This window comes from Lithobates pipiens, unplaced genomic scaffold, assembly GCF_037356315.1.
Source record: "Lithobates pipiens isolate NorthernLeopardFrog02 unplaced genomic scaffold, aLitPip1_a1.2 Scaffold_10, whole genome shotgun sequence".
Taxonomy (NCBI): domain Eukaryota; kingdom Metazoa; phylum Chordata; class Amphibia; order Anura; family Ranidae; genus Lithobates; species Lithobates pipiens.
This window is the reverse complement of record NW_027507686.1, coordinates 52,643,647-52,667,279: the sequence shown is the minus strand read 5'-3', so window position 1 is coordinate 52,667,279 and position 23,633 is coordinate 52,643,647. Positions and strand designations below refer to the sequence as shown.

General features: G+C 42.0%; 1 protein-coding gene and 1 long non-coding RNA gene across 2 annotated transcripts in view; one reads left to right on the top strand and one right to left on the bottom strand.

Annotated features, from left to right (window-relative positions):
• Positions 1–23,633, bottom strand: part of PSME3IP1 (proteasome activator subunit 3 interacting protein 1) — a 40,226-nt gene that overhangs the window by 3,291 nt on the left and 13,302 nt on the right. The window contains exons 4-6 of the mRNA XM_077454849.1: positions 18,526–18,647; positions 13,358–13,491; positions 12,738–12,790 (exon numbers count right to left, since the gene is read on the bottom strand). Coding sequence (XP_077310975.1) covers positions 12,738–12,790; positions 13,358–13,491; positions 18,526–18,647 — 309 coding nt within the window. The remainder of the gene's footprint in view (positions 1–12,737; positions 12,791–13,357; positions 13,492–18,525; positions 18,648–23,633) is intronic.
• The window catches only part of LOC143930502 (uncharacterized), a 50,828-nt gene that overhangs the window by 23,755 nt on the left and 3,440 nt on the right, over positions 1–23,633 (top strand). The window contains exon 2 of the long non-coding RNA XR_013262784.1: positions 149–205. This is a non-coding gene — a long non-coding RNA (uncharacterized LOC143930502). The remainder of the gene's footprint in view (positions 1–148; positions 206–23,633) is intronic.

Genomic DNA, 23,633 nt, shown 5'->3' with positions numbered 1-23,633 from the left:
AGCTCAATATCACACACAGTTAAAAATATATATTGATATTTTTTGAAGGCAGGTTACTATTGCATATTAATAATACATTGTCTATTCAGTCAGCATGTTAAGCTCTGGTCTTTTAATAAGTGAAATATTGTATTGTTATCTGCTGCAGAATGCCTCTTTAAAGATATCTCTGTTGTGACCCCTCCAGCTGAATATTCACTGCACTGTAAGTATAACTATCAGGAAAAATATTTTATTAAAATACCCATAAGCTGTTACTAATGCTATTCAGTGACCTTTGTCTGTGACATAAATGACGTTTGTTTGCACATACCATAAAGAAAAGCGTTGAGTCGATTGCTTATCTTTCTCCAATAGTTTTGCATTTATTATACAATAAACGTACTGTTAGGAGATGGTGTTCTCATTTAGAATAATAGACAGGCAACACCGAGAATATGAGCATGGTAGTGTAGTTCCTGTGATGTTTTACTATGTATGAGTCTTGTTGTATAGGGTTCAATTATGTAAAATTTTATGAATGTTTTAAAAAAAAAAACCCTTCCATTTTTTATTACATTGTATGTACTTTATGATTTTTCTCAACTACCTTGAAAGTCCCTTAATCGGTCTCTTCTACAATATGCTGAATTTGCACCCACATGTATTTATCTCTACATTTATATGTAGACTAACATTGACACTAAACAGTGTGGATGGAGGAATTTCCCCTGAATTTTTTATTATCGCTATGCAGAGAGGGATGGAGAGTTCATCTTAATTATAATTATCCTGTTTCTGCTGTGCTGACAGATTTTATTATCAGTTGTATACTAGATCTGAACACTGTTTGTCCTAGCTTCCAGGTTTTTTCACCAAAGCTTAACTAAACAAGCTGAAATTAGAGGCCAATTGGCTACCATGCACAGCTGCACCAGATTTTGCAATTTTCTCCAGTATTGGTCCCCCTTTTTTTTTACAGTAGCTTGAAGTTTTCCCTAGGCCTGACCCAAAGAAAGACCTATAAAAAGGTAAGAAATAAGAGGAATTTTGACTTACCTGTAAACTCCATATCTTGGAGTATGGTGCAGGACACAAGCAAATAAAACATAGACTATAGACACACTTCACAGATTATAGGCTTGTATCTTCAAGTGATTGGACAATGGCAAGATTTTGAGGACATACCTCCCCTGGGTGACTCCCCTATAACCATACTGCTTGCTATATTTTTATAGCAGGCAATGTAGAGTACCCAAGGAATGGAAGGGAGGAGGGCCTGCATCCTGTACTGTATTCCAATATTATATATATATATATATATATATAAAAAACGGGTTGTCCTTATTAAGATTGTAAGGAATTAGAATACCAAATGAGTGACACAGCATACATTGTAGGGAAAAGAAAAATATAAAGTATTTATTAATGAATTAAAATTTCATTATTCTCCCCAATGGGAGTCAGTAATTGTGACACTAATAACATGACATATATCCAGAGGCTACTTTGTCAGATAATCTCTAGATATGGCAACACACAGCACACGACAACAAACACAAAACACTACAATTAAACAAATAAGCAATCGTCCGGACGCCAGAAATCTATGTGGATGTCCATGCCAAGACCAATGTGTCATATAAGTATTTAAATCATGATAATTTATGGCATGGGCATCCACGCAGGGGTCCCTGGAGGACTCGAGTCCACAAACTACTGATGGAAAAAAGGGGGAGGGAGGAAAAAAGTTAGTCTGATTATCAGCCTGAAGAATCAAATAGATATAATTTTCTCGATCATAATAGAAAGTAAAGTCTATAAAGATAGATTTATATTGAGGGAACAGTTTGCAACGATGTTACTGGTGTGGATATATATAGTCCAGATTAAATCCAGGAAGATGGCTGTAGGATATCCTATGTGTTTGCAAGGAGAACCAAGCTCCTATAACTGCCCAATAGATAGGACCAATAATGCTGTGGTTTTGAACGGACCGTTACTATTCCATCCAGATGTGATTCATTCTTGCAGAACGCATTGACATCATCAGCGTCACGTGACGCTTCTCCATTCCACAATGTCCCAGAAGTGAGTCCATGACGAGCGAGGGAGCCTGACAGCTGTAACATGGAAGGGACATATGCGCTGTTAGTGCCCGTATCAGGGGACATTTGCAGAGAGTATGGATACACCAGATAAGTCAGTTTTCAAGAGCTGACCTATCATGAAGAGCATCACCACAGACAGGTATCGTATGGCTGACCCCTATTATCTATTGCAGCCATCAATATTGTGCTGGGTATGGGGAACAGTAAAGGTCCGTTTGGTTAACACATAATACACGTGTTAAGGACTAGTATTTAGATCATGCTATTTCGTTTGATCCATACAAGGAAATAGCAACAATTTAGTCCATTACAAGGATTCAATTTGCTCCAAGGCATTATCGGTCACATCTCCTGGGCAGTTATAGGAGCTTAGTTCTCCTTGCAAACATATAGGATATCATACACCCATCTTCCTGGATTTAATCTGGACTATATATCCACACCAGTAACATCGTTGCAAAGTTTTCCCTCAATATAAATCTTTATAGGCTTTACTTTCTATTATGATCGAGAAAATTATATCTATTTCAGATCTTCCAATTACAGCCATTTGATTCTTCAGGTGGATAATCAGACTAACTTTTTTCCTCCCTCCCCCTTTTTCCCATCAGTAGTTTGTGGACTCGAGTCCTCCAGGGACTCCTGCGTGGATGCCCATGCCATCAATTATCATCATTATTTAAATGCATATATGACACATTGGTCTCGGCATGGACATCCACACATAGATTTCTGGAGTCCGGACGATTGCTTATTTGTTTAATTGTAGTGTTTTGTGTTTGTTCTCATGTGCTGTGTGTTGGATATAATTACTATCTACCATTGGGGAGAATAATGACATTTTAATTCATTAATAAATACTTTATATATTTCCCTACATTGCATGCTGTGTCACTCATCTGGTCTTTTGGTTCCTTACAATCTTGATAAGGACAACACAGTTTTTTTTTTATATATATGCAGTTTTCTTGGCTAGAGTGACGCTACCGATATTTGGTAAACAATGCTATGTGGATATTAGTGTATTATTACACATAATTCAAGGCCCTTGTTCTTCCTTTTTGATTAATACTGTATTCCAGTTGCCTGATGCCAGAAAGCCCAGGAAATTTCCATCCAATCTGATTGTAAGCTCTAGCAATCAGAATTCGTATTTATCCAGCAATGGTGAACTTGGAAGCAGGGTGTTCCTTGCGTGGTCCTGACGACAGGACAAATAGGGAATCCATCTATTCCTTTAAAAGGTAGACTTCAATGGCTCCGACTATGTACAAGCAATAGAGATTTCCTTTCGATGTTTTGTAGCAGGGCATAAAGGATGGTGGGACCATGTCCTCACTGAGGTGGTAGACTGATAATATCTTAGCAAGAAAGGATTGTCATGTGTGTAAGACAACCTAGTCATTGTAAAAAGTATGAGGGATGGTTCATTGCAAGAGAGAGTCGCCAACTCAGACAGTCTGACAGATGTAATGGCAATCAATAAGGCCATTTTGCAGGACAGATCATTTAGGGGAATAACGCTGATGGGATCAAAAGGTGCCTTCTGCAGGGCAGAGATAACCAAATTGAGTTCCCAAGGAAACAGAGGGTGCCGCAAGGGGACTTCATGTAATATACTACCTTGGATAAAACCTTTTTTTTTTTTACAAAGGGAGACTGAAGCTAGAGGTCTTTGAACTTGTCCCTTTTAGAGTGCTTAAGGGTATCAGATACTGCCTGTGGGGAAGAGGCCAGGGGTTGTCTGCTAGGAGTCTGGGTATATCTGTGTACCAGGTTCTTCTGGGACAGTTTGGTGCAATAAGAATCACCTTTTTCCTCTCTTGTTCGATATTTTTGGGAGGCTGAGGTAGAATTCACACTGGGGGGGGTTGAGGAGGTTTAGATTAGTCTGAACTTAGACCATGGAAATATCAAGGCATCCAAAGCCGATGCTAGAGGACCCTTGGTCCTGGCTTTAAACAAAGGTAGTTTGTTGTTGAGTCTGGAGGCTGGGATGTCTACATCTGGAGTCCCCCATGGCTGACAAATCAGATTAAAGATGCCTGGGTGAAGAGCACATTCCCCTTGATACAGGAAATGGTGGCTGAGGTAGTGAGCTTTCCGGCAGTCTACTCTAAGGAGGTAGACCACAGAGATCGCTGGACAGGGAGTTTCCGTCAATGAGATTATCTGGCTTGCTTCCTTCAAGGCTGAATGACACCTGGTGCCCCCTTGATGACTGATGTATACCACAGCTGTGGCATTTTCTGTCTGCACTCTGATTAGGTGTTCACGTAGAAGTGGGGGGTCCAGTTTTGCAGAGCCCTTTGTATTGCTCTGAGCTCCAGGATGAGGATGAGGAGCTTGGCTTCCATAGGCGGGCATGTTCCCAGGACCATGAGGGAGTAGAATATTCCTCCTTGGAATCTTCCACCGTGGAAGTAAAATCCTGCCTCTTGTGACATCTTTAATGTATTGGTCAAGTGCCTCCCCAAAAAGACATCTGTCTTGAAAAAACAGTGACGCACATCAGGCAGCTTCAGATGTCCAGGGTTTTAGTCACAAGATTCTGGGCATGTGAAAGGAGATGAGAACCATTTCAGAAATTTGTGTTGATGTTCAAGGGCATCCGCACAAAAGAGCAGAGCAGAAGGAAATTGCTGTAATTGGAACCAATGTTAAAGCAAGGTCCTGGAATACAGGATCATGTTTGTTTTTCACTGACCTAGTCCAGTTAGCTGCAGTTTGACATACTGAAATTACAGCAAGATCTGGTTGCAGGGCTGGGGCTGAGAGAATATAGAGTACTTCTATGAGCATCATTATATCTGCAGAATCTTTGAATGAAGTAACATCTTCAAATCCTTACAGTAAGATGAATGTTTTTTTTTGCTACTGGATAGAATTCAGCAATATTTTGAGTAAAGCAGCAGGGTGATTATCCTTATTAGCAAGCATGGTGCGTGAAGCAGAGAGGTAGGGCATGGCGTTTTTTTGTCTCTGAACAAAGATGGCTGTAATAAAGCTATTAGTTGTCCGAGGAACTGTGACATAGATGCAGAAAACTCTGCTTTGTCAGGTAGGCCTCTTATTGCATGCCTGAGATAAAGCTAGTATTAGGTGCATAAACTGGCGTTAAACAGATTCCTCCTCCAGTGCAAGGGAAGCATTGTTACTCTTAGGCCGCGTACACACGGGCGGATTGTCTGCCCAACTAAGTTCGTCAGACAATCCGACAGACAGTCCGTTCAAATTTTGAATGAACGGACTTGACCACACACGATGAACAGACAGTCCGCTGAAAACTTGCGCGATGACGTGTACAGCACGTACGACGGGACTAGAAAAACGACGTCCTATACACTGCAATACAACCTTCGGCCGTGTAAATCCTTTCTGAGCATGCGTCATACTTAGTCCGTCCAACTTGCCTACACACGAGCGGACTGTCCGCTGAAACCAAGTTTGGACGGACAAAACCAAGTTTCAGCGGACAAAATTACGGAAATTCCGAAAGACAAAGTCCGTCAGACTGTCCGCTGAAAAAGTCCGCTGAAGCCCACACACGAGCGGATTGTCCGCTGAAACACGGTTCAGCGGACTAAGTTGGGCAGACAATCCGCCCGTGTGTACGCGGCCTTAGTTTAAGTGTTAAGTGGGCCCTTGGCAGAGCAAATGTTTACCTGAGGTTTATCCGTGGCTCCCTCTTGCCTGGTGTGGGGTAGTCATGTAATAGGGTGTGCATTTTATGGCAAGCATGTCTGAAAAGAGTATACCCATGTGTAGACTGTCCTGGAACGTGTCCTCATGGCAAAAGGGCAGGAGAAAGTGCCTGAGTACTTTATAAGGACTCTAGAAAGAAGTGGTGGTAAAGTATGCGACCAGTGGTGTGATGTAACACCTAGTCATCCATCTGAGCCTAAACTATACGTGGTTGAATTTTTATTGCCAATTTTGAAAAGTTTACATTGTAAATTGAATAAATTCCAAATACATTTCCCAGTTTTTAGAGTAACAGTCAGAGATACAAGGTTACCCTGACTTACCTATCCATAACGTTGGACTGTATATAAAGTCTAGGTTTTTCCCGTCACGGTGGGCATACACCCGAAGGTGTCTTCAAGGTTCTAGCGACAGACCACAGCCCTGGACCTGTATAGCACCCTTCACTTGACTACAACACGTTGCACTAAATGAAAAGGTGAGTGCCCATGCAGGATCCAGTGCATGAAGCAACATTACAGGCTGATCTTACAGTGTCGAGTCCTAGTATGGTTGCACCGATCTGAATGCGCTGCTTCTATTCTTGGTATTAGAAGTCAAGAACAGTTAAAGAATCCAAAGACAAAATAATAAACTAGTTAAACTTACAGTGCTTTTTCTGCAAGAGAGAAGAGGTACATCATCTTAGGACACTAGCAAAAAAACTCAGGACTCAGAGTGGGATTGGTTTTTGGCTAAGTGCCATGGGGACATGTCCTCAAAAGCTTGCCTGTGTCCATTCACCTGAAGGTACAAGCCTATAACTAGAATAGGCTATGAATACTTTGTCTGTGTCCTGTACTGGACAAATAAGATATTTTACTTACATTTTTCTATAATTTTTCCATATGTTGTGTGAAAACACAGTACAAACTTATAGTAGGGTTTACACAAACTTGACTGCAACAGAAAATATACTTTTACAACTACTGTATACCTTAAGTGACATCAGTAAACTTAATTAAATAGGGGGAGATCCTCAAATTTCGACCGCTGCACAAAAGCTGTTCCTGTAGTTGCTGCAGCTCTTAATTTGGCAGAGGTTTTTACATGGCTATCATGTCACTACTGACCAGCTGATAAACAATGCTTGTGGCCATGCTCTTAAAGTGGGGTGCCCCCTAAGTCAGTAGCTACAAATACTGCAGCTGCTGAATTTTAATAAATCAGACACTTACCTGTCTCAGGGTCCAGCGATGCAGGGGACCTAAGCCACCCTCCGCTCATGGCGCCAGAATTCTTACTGTGGGCACCCGGCTGTGGCTTCACAGCTGGGCACCACTGCTCATGCGTGAGCGGCGGCACGCACTGTGATACGCCGCACAGTCATCTGGGACACATGACAGGTCCCAGATGACTGTGCGGTGCCGACGGGAAGTGATGTCACCAGCCCGGGCAATGAAGGAGGCAGACTACGAGGGACCCCCTAGCAACAGGCATTTAGAGGTAAGTAAATTTTTTATTTTTTCCAATAATTTTTTATTTTTTTTTAATGAAATTTTAAGCAATTTTTTTTTTGGTGGCAACACCACTTTAACCTCCCTGGCGGTATGATTATTTCAGATTTTAGGTGCTGAAAGCAGTACCATTATTTTGCTTGGAAATTTGGCATTTTACATTGTAGGCCTGCAATTCTTAGAAATAATGCACTTAAATCCATCCAAACAAGAGTCTATTAGACATCCCAGGTATGATAACGTTTGAAATACGAAATCATAAATGATTATTTTTGTTATAATTATTTATAATAAAAAAATTAAAAAAATTTCAATAATGTAATCAAAAACAATGAAATTTGCTCAGTTGCAGAATTGTCGCTGTCATTACTTTTAGTGTTTGATGACGAATTTCCCCACAAATCACTATCGCTCAAATCTGCAAGTGATTTTAATTTATTATCACTGTTATCTAGCTGGTCTAAAAACACTTGACGTAAAACTGAAATTTTTTGGTTGCTATGGACAATCTCCAGTTTCCTGGCATAAAGAATAGTATTTATAATATAAAACTGCATGCAGGACACTGGACAAACCACTAGGGACAAAGGGGATGTGTATTTGATACAGTATACTGTAATCTTAGAGATTACAGTACTGTATCTATACTGCGTTTTTACTTTTTGAATTTGGCACCAAACTCCGTTCCCGTGCCTCGCAACTCTCGCAGGGAACGGAGCTCGGCAGTATGACAGATCGAGCAAGACACAGTGGCTCGCAGATCACAGCCGGGAGACATCGCAGGATCCAGGGGACAAGGTAAGTAACCTCTACATGGATCCTATGATGCGATCCTGGCTCGGGGTTACTGCTTTTGGTACTGAAATCTCACCCCGAGAATCATTCGAACACGTCAGTTTTTCTTTTTCCCCATCTGTGTCCCGTTAAGAAAATCTCTTGATTCTCTGCCGTAGAGACGCAACAAGAAGTGAAAGGAAATCTCTCCAAAGGGGAAGAAATATCCTCTTAGCCCTTGTACACACGGTCGGAGAATCCGTCGGAATGTGTCCTATCGGACCGTGTCGTCGGATAATCTGACTGTGTGTGGTATGCATCGGATTGATTCCGTCGGACCCAATTTTCCAACATGTTGGAAATATTTCCCGACCAACTGGGCCGGTCGGACATACTCCGATCATGTGTAGAGAATTTTGATCGGACCAAGTGCCACGCATGCTCAGATCAAATTCCTACATCAAAGCTATTGGCTACTAGCCTGAATGTAGTCCCATCATAACTAAATTACGTCATCACGTTCTGAAAGATCGGATTTTTCGCCAACTTTGTCCGACCGTGTGTATGCAACAGTTTCGGACAAGATCCGACGGGCAAAATCCGACGGATTTGGTTGTGGAAATCTCTGACCGTGTGTACAGGGGCTTAGACCGTTATCACCTGAAGAGGTGTCCCCATTAGATTTTTCCATCACCTTCTGTCCTGGGGACAACTCTAAAAAATTGGATTTCAGAACCACTTTCTGTCCCAGTCAAAAATCGAGATTTAGAACTTTCCTAGCATAGACAGTAATAAAAATCCGACAAGGGCTTTAACCATTCCCTACTCTATCAGGAAAAGAAAATTGTTTGGGTATAGATACACTTAATAAAATCATAGAGGTGAACCGATTTACAATCTTTCAACAAATCCTAAACTACAGAAAATTTCTTCTTGTGCCATCAACTATTGTCTAGTACAGTTCATACAGTGCCTTGTAAAATGATTCATCCCCCCTTGGCATTTTTTCGTGTTTTGTTGCCTCACAACCTGGAATTAACATGGATTGTTTGAGGATTTGCATCATTTAATTTACAAATCATGCTCACAACTTTGAAGATTTTTTAAAAATGTTTTTATTAAATTTATTATGCAAATAGCATAACTATTCACCCCCCTCAAGTCAATACTTTGTAGAGCCACCTTTTGCAGCTATCACAGCTCCAAGTTGCTTTGGATAAGTCTCTATGGAGCTTGCCACATCTTACCACTGGGATTTTTGCCCATTCCTCCTTGCAAAAATGCCCCAGCTACTTCAAGTTTGCTGTTCACAAGCGCAATCTTTAAGTCTGACCAAAGATTTTCTATTGGATTGAGGTCTGGGCTTTGACAAGGCCATTCCAACACATTTACACGTTTCCCCTTAAACCACTCAAGTGTTGCTTTAGCAGTGTGTTTGGGGTCATTGTCCTGCTGGAAGGTGAACCCCCGTGTAAGCCTCAAATCACACACAGAGTGGTACAGGTTTTGCTCAAGAATATCCCTGTATTTAGCACCATCCATCTTTCCCCCAACGTTGACCAGTTTCTCAGTCCCGACTGATGAAAAACATCCCTACAGCATGATGCTGCCACCACCATGTTTCATTGTGGGGATGGTGTTCCTTGGGTTATGTGATGTGTTGGGTTTACTCCAGACATAGCGTTTTCATTGATGGCCAAAAAGTTAAATTTTAGTCTCATGAGACCAGAGCACCTTCCTCCATACATTTTGGGAGTCTCCCACATGTCTTTTCGCAAACACAAAACGTGGCATTTTGTTTTTTGCTGAAAGTAATGGCTTTCTTCTGGCCACTCTGCCATAAAGCCCAACTCTATGGAACGTATGGCTTATTGTCATCCTATGTACAGATACTCCAGTCTCTGCTGTGGAACTCTGCAGCTCCTCCAGGGTTACCTTAGGTATTTTTTGTGCTGCCTCTCTGATTAATGCCCTCCTTGCCCGGTCTGTGCGTTTTCATGTGCAGCCATCACTTGGCAGGTTTGCTGTTGTGCCATGTTCTTTCCATTTGGTTATGATAGATTTGATGGTGCTCCTAGGGATCATCAAAGAGTTGGATATTTTTTTATAACCTAACCCTGACTTGTACTTCTCAGCAACATTGTCCCTTACTTGTTTGGAGAGTTCCTTGGTCTTCATGGCAGTGTTTGGTTAGTGGTGCCTCTTGCTTAGGTTTTGCAGCCTCTGGGGCCTTTCAAAAAGATGTGTATATGTAATGACAGATCATGTGACACTTATGCCACGTACACATGGCAGGACTTTGACAGCAGCGGTCTGACGGAACGAATCCGACGGACAATTCGACCGTGTGTGGGCTTCATTGGACCTTTGCTGTTGAAAAATCAGACGGACTTTAGGTTTAGAACATGTTTCAAATCTTTCCGACGGACTCCAGTCCGGTTGAAAAATCAGTTCGTCTGTATGCTAGTCCGATGGACGGAAACCAATGCTAGGGCAGCTACTGGCTACTGGCCATTACCTTCCTCATTCTAGTCTGGTCGTATGTCATCACGTTTGAATCCATCAGACTTTGGGGTGGTCAAGTCCGTTCGTTTGGAAAGTCCATTGGAACGCCACTAAAAACTCAGGACGTGAAGACCGTCGGACCTAGTCTGCCTGAAAGTCCGGTCGAGTGTACACGGCATTAGATTGCACATAGGTGGACATCATTTCACTAATTATGTGACTTCTGAAGGTAATTGGTTGCACCAGAACTTTTTTGGGCTTCATAACAAATGTGGTGAATACATACGCACATGCCAATTATCCGTTTTTTTATTTCTGAAAAATCGTTTTATGTATATATTTTTCTAATTTTACTTCACCAACTTAGACTATTGTGTTCTGATCCATCACATATAATTCAGATTAAAAAACCTTGAACTAAATATAACAAAATAGGTAAAAAGCCAAGGGGGGTGAATACTTTTTCAAGGCACTGTATATCCAAGCAGGTATAGCACACCCTGAAGACATCTCAGAAAAAGGGTGGGGAGAAACGCGTCATCGTCAGAGACCAGACCAGACCCCCACATCTATACATTGCATTGCACGCTAGTCAGTAGAGACTATAGACACAGCCGGAACGCTCCAATATATCCTAGACATATGGACATGGAGGATTCAGTCCAAACTTGAGGAGGCACAGGAGCCATATGGGACCAGTAGAGGCAATGGTGAGATCTTACAAGCTCATATGTAATCATGTGAAACAGTCTGCCATCGTTATGCTCCTCCCCAGTTGAGCCATAGGTCAAATCAGCTGCACCTATGGACATATAGGATTACAGCTGGCAGGACTGTGTGCTTTATTATATATGCAGGCTGGACCGAACTGACTCAGGGGAGTAGAGTAAGGATAGAACTGCCACATGGGACTGTGCACCAGGATTTAATACACACATACTCACCACTCACTTTGCATGCAAGCAGCCAACAAAGTGTGCTGGATTTACGATCTGTCAACAAATCTTAACCCCCGTACACATGGGCAGACATTTGCCAGTACAAAAAATGCCAGCCGACATTCCGTCCATGTGTATGTCAGTCTGTCCGACAGAAGCTGGCCATCAGGCTGGCTTCTGTTGGACACACATGCTGGAAAACCAGCAGTTGACTGACTCCCGATCAGAGCTTTCAGCCAATGGCAGAGAGCGCTTATTGTAGTGTCCTGGCGGGCGAGGGGGGCTGTCCCCCTGTCAGAATAAAACAGCTCAGCGGGGGAGTACAGTGGCTCCGACCGGAGCAGTCCGTTTTTTCTCGTGCAACTTGTGTTTCATCAGATTTGGCAACCCGTCAGAGAATTCCGTTGCTGCCATCTTGCTAAACCCCATAGTTAGGATACACTGAGAAGGGGGAAAGCGAACATCTAGTGAAACCCACCAGAGTTTTGCATTTCACACCTTTTTTTTAACAGTAAAGTGAGTTTATATAGTGAAATACAGTACCTAGAACTCCATCTGACTGGTTAGATGTTGTATTTTAAAAGCAGTGAACTGCTGTCAGTTTAGCAAACCTATGAGATGAGCAGGCTTGCCGCTGCTTTAAAATTCAACATCTAACCAGTCAGACGGAATTCTAAGTACTGTATTTCACTATATAAATTCACTTTACTGTTAAAAATAAGTGTAAAATGCAAAACTCTGGTGGGTTTAATAAGATGTCCGCTTTCCCCCTTCTCAGTGTATCCTTACTATGGAGGAGTGCCGGGTGTAGCAAGATGGTGGCGACGAAACGTCACTTCCGTTACACATTCTGAAGGGTTGCTTAATCTGACGAAACACAGGGTTGGATGAAAAACAAAAAACTGTAGCGTGTAGTACCAGGCTTTAAAGTACAGAAGAATTCTTCTTGTACCATCCAAAGAATACTCAACTGCGGAGATTCATTCAAATTGGCTAGTACAGTTCTTATATCACAGCAGGTATATATTTGGGAGAATCTATGCAACACAAATCTATCCTATTCAACATTCCTAGATTTGCCAGCAAATCGTTACTTGGCTCATCTCTACTAGAGATCATCCAGAACACAGCTTTGACCTAAATCTGAACAACTTTTTAGTCTTTCAGTCTTGTGAAGAATACATATGTCTGATTTATGAGACAAACACATTTGATACTCCGGTACATACCATCATGTTCCTGATCAAGCTTCAATTTCTTTGCACCAGAGCTTTCAGAACTGCTAAAAATGCAAAATGAGAGTTAGTTATATAATGGATTTTGTATTTAGCTAAGATATAAGGCAGAGTCTGAAGGAGGGTTAAAATGCACTACAATGGTCTTTGGGACATCACATTTACTCCCTCCTAAAAATATAGAGTCAAAGCACTTGAACTCTCTTTTAACACACACAGAAAGCACCAAAAGATGGTGAATGCTGTATTTTATTTTTTTAAAGCTTATGTTTAGGTATGACTTTTATTGCAGTTACATTGGTTCAACTTGGAACAATGTAAGAATGCATATCGTATACCTGACAGATCCCTGTAAAAGCTGCAATTTATTGTAGTAGTTGCTGCTTCTACAGTGATACAGCAGAAACAGTCTTTTGGCTGTCCCTCTGCATAGCAACTGCTTACTAGGCACTGCCGCTATTCACAAAATGCCTCATATTTTCTTCAGTGAATGCAAGGCGTTCAATTGGGCGAGGTGGATAGGTGGGGCGGTGACGTCACCATCTCCATCTCCTTAAATTAATGAACGCCTTGTATTCACTGAAATTCCATGTACTGTATTCATTAGCTCCAACCTTCTATGCCGCACTGCTCCTGCCAGCAGCTTCGACTGAGAGAGCTTCTTGGTGTCAGGAGGTTTTGCCACAGTCTTCTTCTCAGGCTCCCTCTTCTTGTGCTCTGTGGATGTGGCTGCTATTGTGCGGGCATTGTGAGATATCGGTTAAGAGGAAAAACTTTCCATTAAGTATGTAACCCTACAGGGGCCTTGCTAGGTCTACAAAAGATCTGAGGCTAGAGCCCATATATATTACATTATATATTATCATTACATCAGGGTCCCCGGAGAACCTCCCCCTTATATCAGGGTCCCCACAGAGCTTGTCACGTTACCTGCCATAAGATGCAGTTTGTCACATCACCTGCCACCAGTTGCAGATTGTCACATACAGAGAGGGTAGTGTATACAGACTAGAGCTGCACGATTCTGGCTAAAATGAGAATCACAATTTTTTTGCTTAGAAGATAGATCATGATTCTCGTGGCGTATCATCTTCACATTAAAAAAATAAATAAATAAATTGTGCTAACTTTATTGTTTCGTTTTATTTTTAAATTTATTGAAGTGTATTTTTCCCAAAAAAAAATGCATTTGAAAGACTGCTGGGCAAATACAGTGTGACATAAAATATTGCAGCAATTGCCCTTTTATTCCCTAGGGTCTCTGATTATTATATATATATATATATATATATATATATATATATATATATATAAACGTTTGGGGGTTCCAAGTAATTTTCTAGCAAAAAATATTGATTTTTAACTTAATAAGTGTCAGAAAAAGATTTAGACTAAGTGGTTAAACTTCCTGTATTTACACATGGTTGAAAGCTAGGCAGACTGCCCAGATTATTTGTTTACACAAGAAGTTCTTTCCCTTTGATCTAAAAAATAAGTGTTAGTTACAATGTTTTAAATTCTACACTTGCCAGATTTCCCGGGATGCTTTCTTTTGACAGAGTGAGCAGATAATCTCTCCACTTGTTTATATGAAAGAATCGCCTATTCTCAGCGGGAGAGATCGTCAGAGGTGGTGAATCGAGATTGCGTTTTTTTAATGATTAATCGTGCAGCTCTAATACAGATAGGCTAAGGTATACAGAGAGGCTAGGGTATATAGAAGACAGGCTAGGGTAGTACAGTCCCCCCCCCCCCCCTCCCATGTTCTGCAATCATCTGCTGCCTCCCCTGCTCAGGAGCTTGTGTGAGAAAGTTCCTCCCAACTCTATGATATGGACGGAGCAAGAGAGGAGACTTGCCCTCACACTGATGACAGCGCTGTGTCAGGCAGCTCGCAACACTCTCACGGTAAGGCTGGCCCTGGACTCAGGGCTATGGGCCCCAGATTCGCTGTTATAGCCCCATTAGACAACCCCTAATGGCGCCACTGTAATCCTACCTTCTTCACACTCTCTGTAATCTTACTCATAGTACCATGGACACAAATCCATCAGACCCCTAAGTAAAAAAATAAACGATACAAACTGAAAAGACACCCTGCAGATTGTGCATACTCACAAGCTTCCACAAATAAAGCCCACAATTTGCCTCAATTTGGGATAGACTTGGCAAATACGAATACTCCAGTACACATTTCCATTCCTGACAATAAATAACTCAAGCGCAAATAGGAGAGCAACAAGTGGTTAAAAAGATCTGTGGGGCAGCCAGCTGGGAGACAGCCTAAATCCTCCAAAAGCAGCACAAATCAAACACTATAAACAATTCCTGCAGTGTTCACACAGCTTGAGAAAGATTGATGGTCTCTGAATGAAACATGTTGTTAAAGGTAGGAGGTAATGTCACCAGTACAGGGACATTGCTGTGGAGTGTGTACTGTCATCTGAGTACTTTTACTATTGCATGTACGCTGGTTGCCAGTGACCAGGGCCCAGCCTGTCTGTAAAAAGTTGATTAGAGCTCTTCTTTCTTGCTCTGCTCCTATTGTACTAGTCATTAGAGATGGGCGAACAGTTCAAGCTGAGCAAACATTCGGCCGGAACATTACCCCTGCCCCCCCCGAGCACCCAACAATGCATTGCGTGCTGCAGAGCTTTGCTCAATCAGGGCATAGGTAGGTAATATCTGGTTGCGTCCTTAACAACAAATGAGTCATCAGCTGTCAATGGGCTTCCCTGCTGACAGCTGAATGAAATAATAAAAAGAAATGGGCATTGCCGGCAATAGACCTTTGGGTCTGGTATGAATTTGAAGGAGAACCCCACGGCAAAATTTAACAAAAAAAACCCCGTAAAATCCATACCAGACCCTTATCTGAGCATGCAGCCCGGCAGGCCAGTAAAAGGGGGGGGACTGAGTGAGTGCCCCCCCCCCCCCCGCAACATGGTGGTGAGTCGCTTTGTTGATGGTGACAAGGGCCTCTTCCTCACAACCCTGGGTTATGGGGGTCTGCGGGCAGGGGGCTAATTGGAATCAGGGAGCCCCCCTTAACAAGGGGGCCCCCAGATCCCGACCCCTCTATGTGAATGAGTATAGGAAAACATAGTAACACTACCCATTCACCAAAAAAAGTGTCAAAAATAAATAAAAAACACACATACAGTTTGACAATTCCTTTATTAAAATGAAAAAAAAACAAACAATGTCTATCGATGTAGATCCATCAATCACAACACTGCCACCATCGCCGTCACCAATCAGTGCATATAAGAACTGTCAGATGGCGAAGCAGGCAGATAGCGGTTAGCCTTCACCATAGGTGGAGAGTTTTTCTTAAAAATTTTCGGGTCCGGCGGTGGCGTCGTCGTGAGTGATGGTGGATCTACATTGAGGGGCACTTTTTTTGGGGGTTTTTAATAAAAGGAATTCTCAAAGCACCCCCCTCCCATGTTGAGAGCATGTGGACTGGTATAGTTTAGGGGGGTGCTCGCACGTTTCCCCCCTTTAATGATCTGCCAGCTTCCTTTCATTTTTGTATTTCCGGCAATGGTGCTGTATTGCCAGAAATAAAAAATAAAAAAATTCTTTATAAAATGTCAGTTTTGCTGCAGAAGGTTCTATACACGGTAAAGACGCAGACAGACTAAGGGGACCCACCTATATTTTTCATTTTTATTGTTTCACTTTAAGCATCATTAAAATTACTGCTCCTTTAAAAAATATATATATTTTTTTACGTTTTTTTTTGCTTTGGTACATGTCCCCCAGGGCAGACACGCATACCCTTTTTATGGCCAATAATTTGCGTATAAGTCTTCAAAAAGGGTACCATAGGCTTCAATGGGGTTTGCGTCCCAACTTTTTCAATGTTCGAGAGTTATTGTGCGAAATGCACTGGGAGGGGGGGGGGGGGGGGGTGCTCGGCCCATTTCTATCAACAGGCACATGCATAGCTATATAGTAATGCCTGCATTGCATTAGCAAAAATGAAGCAACACAGCTCAGAAGCAACATGCAGCTTGCAATCTAAAGTGAGTGTCTTGTTTTATTGTTGTACATGTTAATTTATTACTTTGTTCATTTTTGCACAAAGGACTTGTGTGTGAGGGCTGCAGGAATAGTTTATAACATTTCCATTACTGTCCTGTCCTGTCTGTGACCCCTTTGGGGACATTTACTTTGTCTTTCTGTAGCTGTGAAAGCAGGACAAGAAACAATGAAAATGGTTGGTATTGGCTCTGAAAAAACAGACTGTAATAGCCTGACAGATGTTCTAACCCTTCCTTGTTTTACTGTAAAAAAAGTATGAAAATAAGTTACAACTCCATCCAATTTTATAAATTTGGAATAAAGTGAGGAAGAGTTAACGTCACTGTCTGCTTCAACTTTAACACACAACACCTTAATCTGATCACAAATACCCAACAAAAAAAAAATAATAATATATACATGCAGGTTTGAGGAGGATGCTAAAGAGGTACTATAATAAAACCTAGGAATTCTGGAATCACTCTCCATATGGCTTATAGAGCCATACCACCCACCTCCCAGTGATATTGTAACATTATAATATGACATTTGGGTAGAACTTGTTGACTGACCCTGATGTGAGCTGTTCTCTTTCCAATTATTTATTTTTTTGTTACTTGGTACCATACCTTTACGGATTCCCACAAACCTTTGTGATGCCATTAGAATGTCTTAGGCTGCAAGCCATTACACAAGTACCATTGGCAACTGTAATGTCATTCTGCCTTCTAATTTTATGTTCTTTTTCTTGAAAAATATAATAAACCATTTGTCAACCACGCACTGTAGCTTTACTGCTACAGTGCGGGCCAGCTGCAAATTACAAAGTCACAGAAAAAAATCGAAACTTCATCTGCATACTGGTTTAGGATTGAGTTAGAAAGTCCAAACCCACTGGATCAGTATGGCAGCCAGAAAATCTGCATTTTAAGGAGAGGCCAGCAAATGCAGCCTTCATATTCCGCTCAATACAGATTCCTTGTGTGCAACCAAAATCACTCAGAACAAATGTTTGCTAAAGTGTTAAAGTATGATGCCTTATTTTCACAGCCTGAAACGCCCAATTATTACTGCTGTGAGAATTATGCCACATACACACGGTCAGCTTTTCAAACGGAAAATGTTCGATTGGAGCTTCTTGTTGGAAATTCCGACCGTGTGTAGGCTCCATCGGACATTTTCCAACGGAATTTCCGACACACAAAATTTGAGATCTGGATCTCAAATTTTCTGACAACAAAATCTGTTGTCGGTAATTCCGATCGTGTGTACACAATTCCGACGCACAAAGTTTCACGCATACTCAGAATCAAGCAGAAGAGCCGCACTGGCTATTGAACTTCAATTTTCTCAGATCGCCGTACGTCACTGCGTTCTGGACGTTTGGAATTTCCAACATTGTGTGACTGTGTGTATGCAAGACAAGTTTGAGCCAACATCCATTGGAAAAAATCCCACGGATTTTGTTGTCGGAATGTCTGATCGTGTGTACGCGGCAATAGAGTACATACAAATATTGCCTTTCCACCTTTCAATGATATAACTTTCCTTCATATAACAGTTAAAAATGCTAAAATAAGTTCTGTCTGGACCCACCTAGAAACACCCCTATCTTGTCAGAAGCAGGACTGTTGGCAAGGACACATCATAAACGCAACTTTGGAAGGGCTCTGCTTACTGAAATGCAATTACTACTACATGAATACACTTTTTAAAACCCTTCAGCTGCATGAAAAAATACAAAAAAGGATATTCGAAACTCATTTAATTCCTTCTTTTCTTCTTCTCTTCTCTCCTTTTCCAACATTTCCTGTTTTCTTGAAACTTCATCTAAAAATGCGGTTTCATCTTCTTCTAAGCCTCGCACCATATTTTCTAAGGAATGCAAAAACAGTTTAGTGTAAGAAAAGATTTGGAAACGCTAAAGGACTCTATTTAAAAGAAAGGTGAAATAATAATTTTTCATTTTGCCAAACGTCTGTGCATTTCACTATAATATGTTTGCATATAAAAGTACAATGACAAGTAAACAGCACATAAAACCATCTGAATGTAATAAAATAGAAATGATGCTGCCTTACAGCAAAAAATGTAATATATTGCATCTTACTAATCTTTAAATGTAGTAGCTGCATTTGTTTCCTTTGGCTTTTGCCACCTTTATTTTCACCTAGGGATCTGAGAAATCTGTTATTTTTAAAATTCAACAGACCAAGTTGTCAGGAAAAATTGAGAGTTACAGGCATGCTTGTGCATAGAGGAGCCTTTCTCAACCTTTTCAACACAGAGGAACCCCTGAAATAGTTCTCCAGTCTCAGGGAACCCCTGCTAAAAATTAGAAATCTACAACTCATGATACATTAGTGTGATGGTCAGTGGGAAGAATGGTCCTTACACTTGTGATCATTGGGAAGAATTACCTCCTTACAAATAGCTAAAAAGATCAATAAAGTCAGTGGAAACTTATCTGAGAGGCAGAAATTGCCAAGTGCTGAAGGAACCCCTAGCAACCTTTGGAGGAACCCTAGGGTTCGACAGAAACCTGGTTGAGAATCACTGATAGAGGCTGTAAGACATCTATTGTTCCCTCCCCCATGCCACAGCTCTCTAGCAATCCTAGATAGCAGCTGTGAAAACTCCAACTGCAAATAATACTTTTGAAGGTAAAGTTGATTCTTAAGCTCAACTTACACTCCTGCAACTTGGGTTCCTACTTGTGAGACCCTAAGTCACATGAGATGTGCAATTCCATGTTAGTCAATGAGAGCGGTCTTAATTAGCACTACTGAAGTCGCTCCGACTTTAGAAAAGGTTCCTGTACTACTTCAAGGGGACATCTCTGCGACTTGTGCCTATAAAATTTAAAGGAAGGCGCCTCCAAGTCTGATCGTCATCTATATTGATGTGATTTGGGTCAAACATCACAGGAAGATTACCCAGGCATTCCCTGAAAGTCGCATTAAAGTAGTACTCAAGTAGTTAGCAAAATTGCACCATAAGTTGTACGACTTTCAGGTAGTGGCAGTGTGAACCGTGCCTTACACAGTACCTTCTTGTACCCAGTGAAATAATCCCTGGTTTTCCTAATTGGTTCCAACTATTTTTTCCCCCCCATCAGTGAAAAAAATAAAAATAAAGGGCTACATTCATAGCTTGGAGCTTACACAGGGTTATGGGCTCTCTGTCCCTGCTCCTATGTAACAGTGCTAGGTACTTGAATAACCAATCCTCAAGTACCAGTGCTATCACATAGCAGCAAGGAAGTATGTCCCATGCTTCCCTTATGCCTTTTTTTTTTGCATCCGATGGTCAAAACAATGCAGCGAAGGAGCAAAGAAAAAGGTCAGTAAATGAGGTTAGGAGATAGAAATAAAATAACAACCATGTTATACTTACTTGCTCTGTGCAGCAGTTTTACACAGAGTAGCCCAATCCTCCTCTTCTCAAGTCATCGACCAGTGCTCCTGGCTCCTCCTCTTCTCTGAGTGCCCCCATAGCAAGCCACTTGCTATGAGGGCACTCGTGTATGCTTGCTCCCAAGCCCCGCTCTGTGTGTCCATAAGACATACAGAATGGGGCTCTGCCCCACCTTCCCACTCCATCCTCACTGCCTCTGATTGACAGCAGCAGGGCTCCCGCTACTGTCTCTTAGCCAATGAGGCAGGGACCCCGGGAGAGCGGCTGCTCTCTTGCACATCGCTGGATCGCAAATCAGGCTCTGGTAAGTATTAAGGTGGGAAGCTGCATACTGAAGCTTTTTTACCTTCATGAATAGAATGCATGAAGGTAAAAAAAAAAAACTTCAGCCTATAGAACCACTTTAAGGCAGTACATACAATGCCTTAAAAAAGTATTCATACCCCTTGACATTTTCCACATTTTGTCATGTTACAACCAAAAACGTAAATGTATTTAATTGGGATTTTATGTGATAGACCAACACAAAGTGGCAAATAATTGTAAAGTGAAAGGAAAATGATAAATGGCTTTCAAAATCTTTTACAAATAAATATCTGAAAAGTGTGGCTTGCATTTGTATTCAGCCCCCATTACTCTGATCCCCCCAACTATCTCGGTCTAGACCCCTAACCTAGTGGAACCAATTGCCTTCAGAGGTTGCCTAATTACCGTATTTATCGGCGTATAACACGCACTTTTTTCCGCTTAAAATCAGGTGAAAATCGTGGGTGCGTGTTATACGCCGATACTCCGCGATTTCCGCACAATTTTTTGGGCTCTGGGCGGCTTTCGGCTGCTCTCGGACCTTCTCGACGGCTTTCGGCCGCTCTCGGACCCTCTCTGCGGATTTCGGCCGCTCTCGGCGGCTTTCGGTCGCTCTCGGACCTTCCTGGCGGCTTTCGGCCGCTCTCGGACCTTCCTGGCGGCTTTCGGCCGCTCTCGGACCTTCCCGGCGGCTTTCGGCCGCTCTCGGACCTTCCGAGAGCGGCCGAAAGCTGCCGAGGTCCGAGAGCGGCCGAAAGCCACCAAGAACTTCGGGGTGCCGTCGAGATACACGGGACATTTCGGCGGCGCCATTTTTAAAAACATAAGCGGACAATGCACTAAGACGGACAAGCTGAATGTCAAGGCTGCAATGACGAGGCTGCAATGACAAGGCTGCAATGCGGACAGGCTGCATGACAAGACTGCAATGCGGACAGGCTGCATGACAAGGCTGCAATGCGGACAGGCTGCATGACAAGGCTGCAATGCGGACAGGCTGCATGACAAGGCTGCAATGCGGACAGGCTGCATGACAAGGCCGCAATATTACTATCACTTAAATGTAATTTTTTTTTCCTTAAATTTCCCTCCTAAAAGTTTTTTCCACAAAATTCCCTTCTAAACTTGGGGTGCGTGTTATACGCCGATAAATAAGGTAGTAAATAGAGTCCACCTGTGTGTAATTTATTCTCAGTATAAATACTGCTGTTCTGTGAAGCCTTCAGGAGGTTTGTTAGAGAATAAACAGCATCATGAGGGCCAAGAAACACACCAAACAGGTCAGAGACAAAGTTGGAGAAGTTTAAATCAGGTTTGGTTATTATAAAAAAATATATATATATTATCCCAAGCTTTGAACATCTCACAGAGCGCTGTTCAATCCATCAACCGAAAATGAAAAAAAAAAAAAAAAAAAAAAGAAGGAGTATGGCACAACTGCAAACCTACCAAGACATGGCCGTCCACCTAAACTGACAGGCCGGGCAAGGAGAGCATTATGCCGTGTATACACGGCTGGACTTTTCGACAACAAAGGTCTGAAGGAACGAATACGGACAATTGTGTGGGCTTCATCGGACCTTTGCTGTCAAAAAAAATAAAAAAATCAGACAGACTTTAGATTTAGAACAGGTTTCAAATCTCTCCCACGGACTCGAGTCCGGTCGAAAAATCAGCTTGTTTGTATGCAAGTCCGACAGACGAAAACCAACACTAGGGCAGCTATTGGCTGCTGGCTATTAACTTCCTTATTCTAGCCCGGTCGTACGTCATCACGTTCAAATCCGTTGGACTTTGGTGTGATTGTGTGAGGCCAAGTCCGTTCGTTCAGAAAGTCTGTCGGAACTCCACTGAAAAGTCAGTAGGGAAGACCATCGGACCTATTCTGCCGGAAAGTCAGGTTGTGTGTACACGGCATTAATCAGAGAAGCAGCCAAGAGGCCCAGGGTAACTCTGGAGGAGCTGCAGAGATTCATAGCTCAGGGGGGAGAATCTGTCCACAGGACAAATATTATAGATAGACCCCATACACAACTATTGTATTTTCTTCAGATTTACTAAAACCATATAATATTAGGTCAAACCTTAAGAGTTTCAATTTGTATGCAATCAGGCCGGCCCTTACACTAGATTTTAGTACACGGTTTTAGTAAATCTAAAGACAAAAATCTGCTGAAAATCGAATAGTGTGTATGGGGCCTTAGTCGTGCACTCCACAAATCTGGCCTTTATAGAAGAGTGGCAAGAACAAAGCAATAAAAAGGCCTGTTTGCAGTTTGCAGGAAGCCATGTGGGGGACACAGCAAACATGTAGAAGAACGTGCTTTGGTCATACGAGACCAAAATGTAACTTTTTAGACTAACAGCAAAACAATAGGCAGAAAATTAACACGGTACATCACCCTGAACACACCATGCTTTTCTTCAGGGGGGACAGGGAAGCTGGTCAGAGTTGATGGGAAAATGGAGTCAAATACAGGGCCATCTTAGAAGAAAACCTGTTAAGAGTCTTCAAAAGACTTGAGACTGGGGCAGAGGTTCACCTTCCAGAAGGACAACGACCCTGAACATACAGCCAGAGCTACAATGAAATGGCTTAGATCAAAACATATCCATGTATTAGAATGGCCCAGTCAAAGTCAGCCAACAAAAACCTCCTCCTCGTGCCCAAAGCCCGGTATAAATCCAAGGGTGATCGGAGATTCGCTGTCCAAGGGCCTCGGCTATGGAATGCTCTACCAATCAACATCCGCCTGGAAGAAAATCACCTGGCTTTTAGGAAAAAACTCAAGACCTTCCTCTTTTAGCAGATGATCAAAGCTCGCCACAGCGCCTAGAGGCGATTCAGTTCGCATTGTGCGCTATATAAGTATTTCATTCATTCATTCAAAGTCCAGAACTAAATCCAATTTAGAATCTGTGGCAAGACCTGAAAATTGCTGATCGCAGATGCTCTCCATCCAATGTGACAGAGCTTGCGCTATTTTGCAAAGAAGAATGGGCAAAAATGTCACTCTTTAGATGTGCAAAGCTGGTAGAGAAATCCCCAAAAAGAATTGCAGCTGTAATTGCAGTGAAAGGCGGTTCTACAAAGTATTGATTCAGGGGGGCTGAATACAAATGCACACCACACTTTTC